This window comes from Pipistrellus kuhlii, unplaced genomic scaffold (assembly GCF_014108245.1).
Source record: "Pipistrellus kuhlii isolate mPipKuh1 unplaced genomic scaffold, mPipKuh1.p scaffold_m20_p_2, whole genome shotgun sequence".
In the NCBI taxonomy this organism is placed as follows: domain Eukaryota; kingdom Metazoa; phylum Chordata; class Mammalia; order Chiroptera; family Vespertilionidae; genus Pipistrellus; species Pipistrellus kuhlii.
The window spans coordinates 92162032-92174770 of record NW_023425515.1 but is presented as its reverse complement, the minus strand read 5'-3'; the positions used below and the strand labels follow the sequence as shown (position 1 = coordinate 92174770).

At 40.9% G+C, this 12739-nt stretch overlaps 1 protein-coding gene across 1 annotated transcript in view; it reads right to left on the bottom strand.

The window, feature by feature from the left end:
• ERICH6 (glutamate rich 6) overlaps positions 1-12739 on the bottom strand; it is a 69258-nt gene that overhangs the window by 50207 nt on the left and 6312 nt on the right. The window contains exon 3 of the mRNA XM_045583797.1: positions 8898-8989. Within this exon, the coding sequence (XP_045439753.1) occupies positions 8898-8989 (92 nt within the window). The remainder of the gene's footprint in view (positions 1-8897; positions 8990-12739) is intronic.

Sequence of the window (12739 nt, the reverse complement as noted above, 5' to 3'; positions counted from 1 at the left end):
AGAAAGAGAATTATAGGCCAATATCCCTGATGAACATAGATGCTAAAATCCTCAAGAAAATATTAGCAAATTGGAACCAGCAATATAATAAAAAAGATAATACACCATGACCAAATGGGATTTATTCCAGGGATGCAAGTCTGGTACAATATTCACAAATCAATAAACATGATATATCACATAAACAAATTAAAATACAAAAATTACATGATCATATCAATAGATGTAGAAAAAGCATTCAACAAAATTCAACACTAATTTTTTATACAAAACGCTCAGCAAAGTGGGAATAGAGGGACCATACTTCCATAAAATAAGACCATATATGATAAATATGCAGCCAACATCATACTCAAAAAGCAAAAACTAAATCCATTTCCTCTAAGAACAGAAATAAGACAGGATGTTGCTTTCAATGACTCTTATTCAACACTAGAGGCCCAGTACATGAAATTAGTGTCCCTCAGCCCATCCTGTACCTTCTCTAATCTGGGACCACCTCAAGAGATATCCCTCTCACAATCTGGGACTGATGGTTCCTAACCACTCACCTGTCTGGCTGCCTGATTGCCCCTAATCACTCTGCCTGCCAGACTGATAGCCCTCTAACCATTCCCCTGCTGGCCTAATTGACACGTAATGTTCCACTGCCGGCATTATTGACACCTAACTGCTCCCCTACTGCCCAATCATCCCAACTGCCCTCCCATGCTCGCCATCTTGTGACAATGTGGGGGTGGCCATCTTGTGACATGAAGGCGTGAGGGTCAATGTGCATATTACCTCTTTATTATATAGGATAGTATTGGAAGTCCTAACCAAGGAGATAAAAGAGTTATACTCAGAAAACTACAGGACAATGAAAAAAAAAAAAGGAAGAGGAAGATAAAAACAAGTGGAAGAATATACTATGTTCATGGATTGATGGAATTAACATAATTAAAATGCTGATAGTACCCAAAACAAAATGTAGATTCTATGAAATCCCTATTAAATTACCAATGGCATATTTCACAGATCTAAAACAAATACTCCAAAAATTTATATGGAACCAAAAAGACCCTTAATAGCAATAGCAATCTTGAGAAAGAACAACAAAGTTGGAGGAATCACAATATCAGATATCAAGTTATATCCACGTAATCAAAACAGCTTGGTTCTGGCACAAGAACAAGCATATAGATAGAACAGAAGAAAGATTATAGATATCAACCCAAGCCAGTATGCCCAATTAATATTTGACAAAGGAGGCAAGAACATACAATGGTGTCAAGACAGTCTCTTCTATAAATGGTGTTGGGAGGACTGCCAATCCCCTGAGCTTGTCAGGTTAGCATGTGGCTCTTTCCGTCCACACCCCACCCCGGTAAATATGAGTATGGCAGTTGTAAGGCCACAGCCGTCCGGCATCTTTGAGGTCTGAAAGCCCATCCTTAATAAAGAGAAAGGAAGGTTCTAGAAGAGATGAGAACAAGAAGGTGAGCAGCCGAGGGTGCCCTTTGCGTAGGGCTTGGAAGTCACTCAGTGATGTTGGTAGTTGGAGTGAAGGGGAAGCCTGATCCCGGAGCTGGGGTTGTGGAAGAATGATAGGCAACAAGAGCAGTCAGCGCATGGCCTCTGGAGATGCCAGGGTTGTTTACAGCCAGGAGGGGCCTGGGGCTGGAAAGTGTGACTGGGGAAATGGGTGATGCTGAGGCTGCAGGGAAGTCTTGTCCCCAGGGGCCAGCCAGGCCCCTGTAGCAGGAGAGCAAGGAGCTGAGGATAGTCCAGGGGCTTCCTGGAGAACACCCCCTTGGCCACAGCATGTGGGGGCCTATGCCTGAAGTTTGGAAGTGGGGTCAAGATAACCAGCACTGCCCTAACCGGTTTGGCTCAGTGGATAGGGCGTTGGCCTGCAGACTGAAGGGTCCTCGATTCCGGTCATGGGCATGTACATACCTTGGTTGCGGGCACAATCCCAGTGGGGATGTGCAGGAGGTAGCTGATCAACGTTTCTAACTCTCTGTAAAAAATCAATAAAATATATTTAAAAAAATATATAAATGGTGTTGGGAGAATTGGACAGATAAATGCAAATAAATAAATAAAATTAAAAAACCATAAAAATCCTATAAGAAAACATAGGCAGCAAAATTCTAGACACCTGTCATAGCAATATGTTTGGGTATCCATCTCCTAGGGCAAAGGAAACAAAGGAGAAAATAAACAAATGGGACTATATCAAAATAAAAAGCTACTGCACAGCAAAACAAACAATCAACAAAATGAAAAGGGAGCCCACTACATGAGAGAATATATTTGGCAATGATACGTTTGCTAAAGAATTAATATCCAAAATATATAAGGAACTCCATACAACTTAACAAAAGGAAGACAAACAACCGAATTAAAAAATGGGCAAAGGACTAAATAGACACTTCTCCAAAGTGGACATATAGATGGCTAAAAACTATATGAAAAAATGCTCAAAATGATCATCAGAGATATACAAACTCACCTCACACCTGTCAGAATGGCTACCTCAATAAGATTCATTTACTGGGGGGTGAGGGTGGGGGAAAAGCAAGTCCTTCAGCCCAACCTACACTCTCTTGCAGTCTGGGAACCCTTGGGGGATGTCTAACTGATGGCTTAGGCCTGCTCCCCAGGGCCATCGGACATCCTTAGCACTGCTGCAGAGGCTGGAGAGGCTCTGGCCACTGCCACTGCGCTTGCCAGTGGTGAGCTCAGCTTCTGGCTGAGCAGCACTCCCCCTGTGGGAGTGCACTCACCACTAGGGGGCAGCTCCTGCGTTGAATAGGACAGGGCTGAAATTGGCTTTCTGACATTCCCCAAGGGGTCCCGGATTGTGAGAGGACACAGGCTAGGCCAAGGGATCCCACCAGGGAGGACAATCTACAATCACTCAGTGGTAATGGGAGGAGGCTGATAAGTCTCCCTGCAGAGCTAGAGGTGGCAAGGACTGCTGCTGTAGAAAGAATAGGCTTCAGAGGTAACACACTTTTTATGTGGAGCATCTGAAATAATTTTAAATATATTTTAGGCATTTTGTCCAATAGAAATACAAACACTGGTGCAATATAAATCTCAATTTAACTCATCAACGGGTTCTGTGACTTTAAGTGAAATGATCTATAACAAAATTGATTTTACCATTGGCTATTGATATACAAGCAATGAGTTTATACATATGCAATACTTTCAACAATAAAGATTTAATATCATCAACATTACAATGAAATAACATTATTCAAGGATCTACATCAATGCACAAAGAATTTCATTAAGGCATTATTTGCTGTTGGGAAGAACTCAAGGAACCAAACCAAACCTAACCAACCGTGAAATATACCTAGCAATCAGATTGTTACATAAGTTACAATAACTGTACATATATGAATACTGTGCAGTCATCAGAAGATTAGAGCAATCTTCCCTAACATGGGAAGATGTGCACGACATACTGGTCAGTAAAAAAAAATTAAAGAAGAAATAAAATTGCTGTTATTCACAGGAAATATAATTGTCTAACAGGCTTTCAAGAGACAAACTGATAGAATTAATAAGAAGGTCAGAGATAGAAGATTAACACATAGAAATAAACAGTTTTCCAATGCAGTGACATAAACAATTAGAAAATATAATAGAAAAAAATGCCAATTGTTACATTGATAAAATGACTAAAAAGTACCTAGGAATAAACTTATAAGAGCTGCATGTAAGTCCTCTTGGAAAAAAAAAACAATAACAACAACAACAAAAAAAAACCTACAAAGAAAGATTCATTTAAAAAATGGACAAGTACACTAATCAAATACTGTTAATTAAACAAGGAGAAATTAGAAATGGCTGCAGTGTCTTGTCTGATGTAAACAAGCTGAAACCTAAACGAGAGTCAATTCCTGAAAATATCTCAGGGTTAAAAACAGCCAATCACAAACAGCCAACTAGGCTCCCCAAATAGTGTAAGCACTGCCTTTGTAGCCAATAAAATAATTTCCTTGCTTTGCTCCTGTGTCTCCTCTATAAAAACCTTTCCATAGTTCTTGTCAATGGAGGGTTCCTAAACTCCTGGTCTATGCTGCACAATCTGGATGAACATTTGTTCAATAAACACTTAAACATTTGAAAATGCTTCAATTTATCTTTTAACATTGCCAACCCAGATCATAGGATCAACTTGTCAAATTCCAATGAAAAAATCCAATCAAAATTACATTGACCACAGAGATTAAATTGGCAATAGTTAACATTTAAAAAATATTTTTATGACAGGTTGTGTCACTCTTTTGTGCAAACCCTCGGGTGATTTCCCACTTCATTCCCACTGAAAAAGATTTGCACGAATACTGTTCAGTAAAAAAACTTAAAGAAGAGGCTTTATCTCTTTGACCTTGTTCACTAAGATTCTCCTCCTGACTTTTTCCACTGCAGCCACACAGGGTGCCTCTTTGCTCTAGGAGGCACTTCCTGTTTTCTGTGCCTAGAACACTCTTCCCACAGAGATTGTGATGGCTCATGCTCTCACCTATTTTAGTGTGTGTGTGTGTGTGTGTGTGTGTGTGTGTGTGTGTGTGTGTTTAGGCCTTTGAGTAAATATTTCAGCTTCTCAGTGAAGATTTCTCTGAACACATTGTATAAGCTTGCATCCTTCCTGCCCAACATTTTCCATCCTTTACCTGCTTGATTTTTTCTCCTTAGCACTTACCTAATGTATTATATATTCAATTATTTTATTATTTATCTCACCATTACCTCCACACCCCACACTCTAATAGAAGATCACTGAGACAGGAATTTTGCTTGTTTTGTTCACTGTTGTTTCCCAGGAACAGGGTTGGGCCTATGATAGGTGCTTTGGCATATGGTAGGTGCTCAAAAAGCATGTAATGAATAAGTGATATAACACAAAGCAAATGTAAAACTTGAAAGGAAAGACTGTTCATAAAGATTATGTCTTTTTTAAAAACATGTATTTTTATTGATTTTAGAGCAGAAGGAAGAGAGAGAGAAATGTCAATGATGAGAGAGATTCATTGATAGGCTGCCTTCTGCACACCCCTACTGGGAATCAAGCCTATAACCTAGGCATGTGCTCTGACTGGGACTGGAACTGGGATTTCTTGGTTCCTAGGTCAATGCTCAACCACTGAGCCACTGGGCAAAAAGATTAATTCTGAGGAGTATATTGGAATAACTTAAAATTTTAATTTTTACATTATATATTTAATGGTTTGACATTTAAAAAACAGTATTTATATGTTCTATAATAAAAATAAATATATGTATCAAAACATAATGGCACATTATTACTTGCTGGGAACATAAACATTACTGATAGGGAAACTTATATCTGGTAGATAGAACACCTGAATTAATCTGAAACATAATAATATTATTTTAAATCTTAGAACATATATACTTATGTGAATAGAAAGTTAAATTTCTCAAGAGAGGATCCGAGATGGCTGCACAGGTAAACACCTAACCACAGCCGCACACAACAATTTCAATAAAATACAACTAAAATATAAAATGGACATTACCCAGAACTACAGGAAAGTTGACTGACTGGAAATTCTACAATGAGAAGCAAGGAGAAAACCAGGAGGAAGAGTGGAGGAGCTGTAAAAGCCTAAGATATGGAGACAAGCAGAGAGGATGGAGCCGGAGAGGAGGGGGAGGCTGAGTGCCTGGCTGGCTTTCCCTAGCGGGAAGGAGATAAAAGCTCCGGACTGTGCCGAACCCCAGACCCAACAGCACTGAACCCCAGTTCTAGGCCAGACCCTGGGGACCCAGGCTCATCCAGAGGGAGCTGGGCTGGAAGGCGGAACTCTGGGGGAGCAGTGAAAGGCAGAGCCCCTGGAGGCACGCACATTGCGAGCAGAGAAAGGACTGTTGGCTGTGCTGCTGGATTGCCCTGGCGGGAAGGAGACAGGGGCTCCAGACTGCTCTGAATGCCACCTCCAATCCCACTTCCAACTGAACTGAACCCCAGTTCCAGGCCCATTGGGGGAGAGACTAGACTGTTTGGTAGCAGGCAAAACTCGAGGGCACCTCACTCTCAGAGGTGCCTGCAGTGAGTACTGAAGGACCCTGAGGAATACTGAGACTCGGGAGCCACATAGGGCGTAGCTGATGGGAGCCAAGGCTGTAGGCTCCACCCTGAAACTCCGCCCCATCAGGGAAGCTGTGAAAATGCCGAGACAAGGAAATAGATCACAAATGAAAGAAATGGAGGACAAAAAGTGACTGGATATAGAGTTCAAAACCACGCTTATAAGGTTGTTCAAGAATCTCCTAGAAAAGGCCGATAAAATAAACGAGACCTATGAGGATATGAAAAGGGATCAACTAGAAATAATAAGGGATTAATAAGAAATAATAAGGGATCAACAAGAAATAATAAGGGATCAACAAGAAATAATAATGGATCAACAAGAAATAAAGAATACATTGTCTGAAATAAAAAAAATATTATAGAGTCCTAAAAACAGAATAGAAGATTGCAAGAATCAAGTCAAAGATTTGGAACATAAAGAGCCAGAAGACACTCCTCCACAGAAGCAAGAAGGCAAGAGAATCCAGAAAGTTGAAGATAATGTAAGAAAACTCTGGGACAACTTCAAGCGAACCAACATCAGAGTTATGGGTGGGTCCCAGAAGATGAGAGAGAGCAAGATATCGAAAACATATTGAAAGAAATAGTGACAGAAAACTTCCCCCACCTGATGAAAGAATTAGACTTACAAGTCCAGGAAGTGCACAGAACTCCAAACTAAAGGAATCCAAAGAAGACCACACCAAGACAAATCATAATTAAAATTCCAAGAGCAAAAGACAAAGAGAGAATATTAAAAGCAACAAGAGAAAAGCAAGTAGTTACCTATAAAGGAGCACCCATACAATTGTCAGCTGATTTCTCAACAGAAACCATGCAGGCCAGATGGGAATGGCCAGAAATATTCAAGGTGATGAATAATAGTAAGAACCTACAGCCAAAAATAACCTACTCAGCAAAGCTATCACTCAGAATCATAGGCCAGATAAAGAGCTTCACAAATAAAAAAAAGCTAAAGGTGTTCATCACCACCAAACCAGAATTATATGAATTGCTGAAGGAGATTCTTTCAGAAGAGAAAGTAAATAAAGATAAAAATTATGAACAACAAATGCGTAACTATCAACAAGTGAATCTAAAAACCAAGGAAATTTTAAAAAAAATCTGATGAACAATATTAACTGTTGAATATAATAGAATCAAAGGTATGGAAGGGGAGTGAACTGATGATTCTTGGGGAAAAGGGAAGATAGGGATGTGAGAAGAGACTCAAGATAAACTGTGCACCTATGGATGAGGACAATGATGGGTGGGGAAAGGGCAGAGGGTGGGGTGGAAGGGAGCAACGGAGGAGGGAAAAAATGAGAAACTTTTGTAATAATATGAACAATGAAGATTGACTTTAAAAAAAACCAAAAAAAAACAGATATGCTCCATCTATCTCTAAAATCCTGATCTCCCCCACCCCTTTTTTTACTAGGGCCTGGTGCACAAAATTCATGCATAGTTGCTGTCCCTAGGCTTGGCTGGCAATTGAAGTGCGAGCGTCTGGCGTGAACAGGCAAGTCCCAACTGATCTCTGGGCCCTGGACAACGGCTGGGCCTCTGGGCCCCTGTGTGCCCACCTCTGCCTGAGTCACGGTGCCTGAGTCTCCATGTGGGGATGCGGTGAATGCAGCCGGATACTGTGGGCCAGAGCGTAACCCGGCCTCTGGACCACCCAGTGGCACTGCAAGGAAGCCAGGTGTGAACCCACAGGGCGTTGACCAGCCCCTACGGTCCATGCTGCTGTGGCCTGGCTCACCCAGGAGGCTGTGCAAGTGTGGGGCAGGCTCCGCGAAGGCACCTGGCATCTGAATCCCCGCTGCCAGTGCTGCATCACCAATGCCCGCCATGTTCCATGCCGCCCCCTGGTGGTCAGCACACATCATAGTGCGCAGTCGAATCAGGTCTCCTGGTCAAAGGACCACCCGAGGAGACAATTTGCATATTAGGCACTTATATAGGATTATTTTAAAAAGTGAGCTCTTATTCATGTGGAGGAAGCTTAAAAGGCCATTAATTTGGTCTAAACAAGCTTCCAAAGAACATGGCATCCATGAAAGAGAAAAATAAAAGAATGAAAGAACAGCTGAAGTACTGAGGAAAAAATCATTAAGAAACTGTTTAAAAATATAATATGAAATGATGAAAAAATAGCAAGTAAAGTTCAAAACATGAGAACTGAAATGCATAAATATGTGACAATATATATTTATATACTGTATATGGGGCTCCTAGAGCCATAAGAAATGCAAAAATAAGTTATTAAAAATAAGTTATAGATAAGAATTGCCCGCCTTAAAAATCAAATGCCCCCCTGAGCAATTTGGGTGTGTGCCTCACGTTGGGAATCACTGCTCTAGCCCTTCCCCTTTATAATCCTGTTCCCTGCACCTTGTGTACGACAGGATGTGAATGCTTGTAAGCACCCTGTTTTCTTGGTTGGCTGGCCTTCTCAATAAATGCCTTATATGACTCAACCCTGCCTTGGTTATTGGACATAGTGACAGGCAGCCTGAGACCAACAGGGGGTTTACCAATAACACTACTATTTCTTAAAGACTAAGTGCCAAGGAATTTAAACATTTACCCTCATTTTGATCTACATAACAGAAGCAGTATTATTGCCAGCATGTGAGGAAACTGAGATTGAATGAGGTGAAGCAGCTTGCCCAGTCCTCACAATGTTAGTGCTGGGGCCGGGGTTCAAACCTGGACTTACCAATTGCCTACATTGCTCTTCCCAATGTGCTATCCCATCACCCAGCAAAAGCTAACAAATCAAACTACTCACGAGGCTTCCTTTTTCTGGACATTTCTTGAAGCCAGCTTTCTTCTGTTTGGACTGATATTGGGATTCCTGGAGATAAATCATAATTACTCGACCTGAAATTTAGACAAAACATTATTTTTGAATATGCCTATATAGTGGTTATCAGTTCTAAATAGAGTACATTTAATAGTCAAATAACAAGTGTACACAGAAGATCCTGAATTCTATTTTCTTTGAAGTATTTTCTTCCATTTTGATCTCTCCAGTAAAGTTAGGCACAGTGTGTTTGCACGGCATCTGTTCTTTAGCAAGTACTCCTTTCTAAATCCTGGAGGCTCCCAATGCCATTACCTCCCTCAGGGACTAAATTACTACCATTCTGTGTGTGTGTATTGCTAGTGGTGGTGGCAGTGATGGTTAAGTGCTTGAATTTAAATGAGAATTATTTTTAGAAGTCTGAAGCTAAATGCAGTGTAATTAAAAAATCTTCATTCTTTCTATAAGTAGTTTAATCAGTTACTACTTGAATTATCATTGACATAATAGAAAGGCAGGAATTTATTGACTTTTACTAGTTAAAGTGACTGTTACTGGTAACAAGTACATGATAACTTGTTTTTCAAGTTCCTTTGAATTTCATTTTCTTGTAATAATTTTGGGCATCTTCCAAAATTATCAAACAAATTTTTTCCAAAAATTTAGACAAATTTCAGAACTGTCCCTTTTTAAAAAGAATAAATCTTTATTGTTCAGATTATTACAAATGTTCCTTCCCCCCCCCCTCTATAGCTTCCCTCCACCAGGTTTCCATTCCAACCTCTGCCCTTTCCCCATCCCCTATTGTTCTCATCCATAGGTGTACAGTTTTTGTTCAGTCTCTTCCCACACCCCCCCCACTCCCCTTTTCCCTGAGAATTGTCAGAACCCCCTTCAGCAATTCATATAATTCTGGTTTGGTGGTGATGAACTCCTTTAGCTTTTTTTTATTTGTGAAGCTCTTTATCTGGCCTTTGATTCTGAGTTATAGCTTTGCTGGGTAGAGTAACTTTTGCTGTAGGTTCTTGTTATTCATCACTTTGAATATTTCTTGTCATTCCAGTCTGGCTTGCATGGTTTCTGTTGAGAAATCAGCTGACAATTGTATGGGTGCTCCTTTATAGGCAACTACCTGCTTTTCTCTTGCTGCTTTTAATATTCTCTCTTTGTCTTTTGCTCTTGGAATTTTAATTATGATGTGTCTTGGTGTGGTCCTCTTTGGATTCCTTTTGTTTGGAGTTCTGTGCACTTCCTGGACTTGTAAGTTTAATTCTTTCACCAGGTGGGGAAGTTTTCTGCCACTATTTCTTCCAGTATGTTTTTGGTATCTTGCTATCTCTCTTCTTCTGGGACCCCCATAATTCTGATGTTGGTTCACTTGATATTGTCCCAGAGGTTTCTTACATTATCTTCAACTTTCTGGATTCTCTTGTCTTCTTGCTTCTGTGGAGGAGTGTCCTCTGGCTCTTTGGATTCAAAATCTTTGACTTGATTCTTGCAATCTTCCATTCTGTTTTTAGGACTCTGTATAATATATATATATATATATATATATATATATATATATATATATATATTTATTTCAGACAATGTATTCTTTATTTCTACAATAGTTGATCACTTTTCATATCCTCAAAGGTCTCGTTTATTTCATCGGCCTTTTCTAGGAAATTCTTGTAAAACCTTATAACCATGATTTTGAACTCTATATCCAGTCTTTTGTTCTCCATCTCTTTTGTTTGAGATCTATTTCCTTGTCTAGGCATTTTCTCTGCTTCCCAGAGTTGGTAGGATGGCTTTGTGTGTTTGGTGTCCTATACGGCTTGGTGGGTCACCTCCACAGTTACCTGAGGTAGAACACTCTTGGTGCTCCCCTTTGTGGACTGCGTGTACAGCCTTGTTGTAGTTAAGTCTTGATTGTTGTTGGTATCCCTGGGAGGAATTGACCTTCAGGCTAATTGAATGTGGGTATCAGCTATGTCTACACCAGAATACCTTCTGTATTGGAGACAGTCTTATAGGATCAGACTTGTAAAATTGCAAAGGCCTCTGTGCTCAGTTTAGATGGGGCAGAGTTTCAGGGCTGAGCTGACAGTCTTGGCTTCCCTTCAGCCCTGCCCTTGTGCGATCGCCTGAGTTTCAACCTGACCTCTGCCTTCCAAGGCTCCCCTGAGTTTCCACCTGACTGTCCTGATTCCCTGTGCAAGAGTGTGGTGCCTCAGGGGCTCGCCGGAAATTGAGTTGGGTCTCTGTAGTCTGGAGCTTCTGACTCTTTCTGCTATGGAGAGGCCGAGGCAACCTTTGCGGTCAGACCTCTCTGTGCTCACTCACTTGTGCCTACTGTAGACCCTGCCCAGCTTCCCTAGTCTCCCAGTCTCTGAGTCTCCAGGTGCCTTTCTCTATAGTCCAGACTCCACCAATACGAGCCTGGGTCCATGGGATTTTGGCCGGGGTTGGGGTTCAGTGCAGTTGGAAAGGGTTCAATGCAATCGGGGACTTCCTTTCCCCTCCAGCCAGCCAGGCATTCAGCCGCACTTCCTCTCTGCATGCGCATCACCCTACTTCAGCGCCTTGCGGCTGCCAGTCTGATCTGTGAGCCTCTCTCCTTCTTTCTGGTTGTAGATTTACCACTCCGCCAGCTTTCCTGTGTTTTTGGATGATGTCTGTTCTGATTTTAGTTGTTTTGAAATTGTTGTATGAGGCAGCAGCTTAGGTGCTTATCTAGGCCACCATCTTGCTTTTCTCTTTTTGAAAACTGTCCCTTTTTCCAGGTTTCTCTGCTTTCCTGTGTCTCCACCTTCCTGTTTTTGTGTTTGTTTGTTTGTTTTGTTTTGTTTTTTAAAAAAATATATTTTATTGATTTTTTACAGAGAGGAAGGGCGAGAGATAGAAAGCTAGAAACGTCAATGAGAGAGAAACATTGACCAGCTGCCTCCTGCACACCCCCCACTGGGGATGAGACCGCAACAATGTACATGTCCTTGACCGGATTCAAACCTGGGACCCTTCAGTCCGCAGACCAACGCTCTACCACTGAGCCAAACCGGTTTCGGCGAGGTGTTTTGCTTTAATTCTGAAATGACTACACCTTGCAATGGCTGAAGCTACCTGTGCAAGTCTGTTTATCTAACCTCCTAGAGAAAAAAGTTATAGGAACCAAGAGTTCAGGCACATTGAAGAGCAATCCCTAGACAACATTTAAAGTTTCTTCCCCCACCCACCCACCCCAATGCAATGGTTAACAAAAGCAGTGTATTATTTATTTAGGTCTCTTTGTTTTCATTAAACCAACACCAAAGATTGTTTCTGAAATCCTGTGTCAAGATGGCAGATGATCAAGGATAATAACAAAATCAACATTTTCTAAGAACTTACTATGTAGCAGTACATACATAGTATTTGCTTTATCACATTATTTATCTTTACAAAAAAAAAAAAAATCAAGGCAGGTGCTAGTATCCCTTTCTACAGGCAAAGCAATTGAAGCTATAGAAAACCTCAAAGAAATTATGTATGGCAGAGGCAGGTGGGAGCCCAGACCTGTCTGGCTCCCAAACCTGTGTTACTCTACATTTACCTGCTCCCAAAAAGTTTGCCTCATTTTCAACCTGAATAGTAGTAAGACCACTGAACATAGAACTTGAGCCAATATTGGTGACATTTTAATGGCTTTTTAGGCCACATTTCCTTAAAAACACACTTCACCAAATTCACCAGAGAATGCTTTGAAAATATGAAAGAAGCATTTTCTCAGCAAGATTTATGAGAGAAAATTAAGACTTAATCTGGAAAGAGCTTCCCGTGTAGAGAGTCCAGGTCAAGAGGGC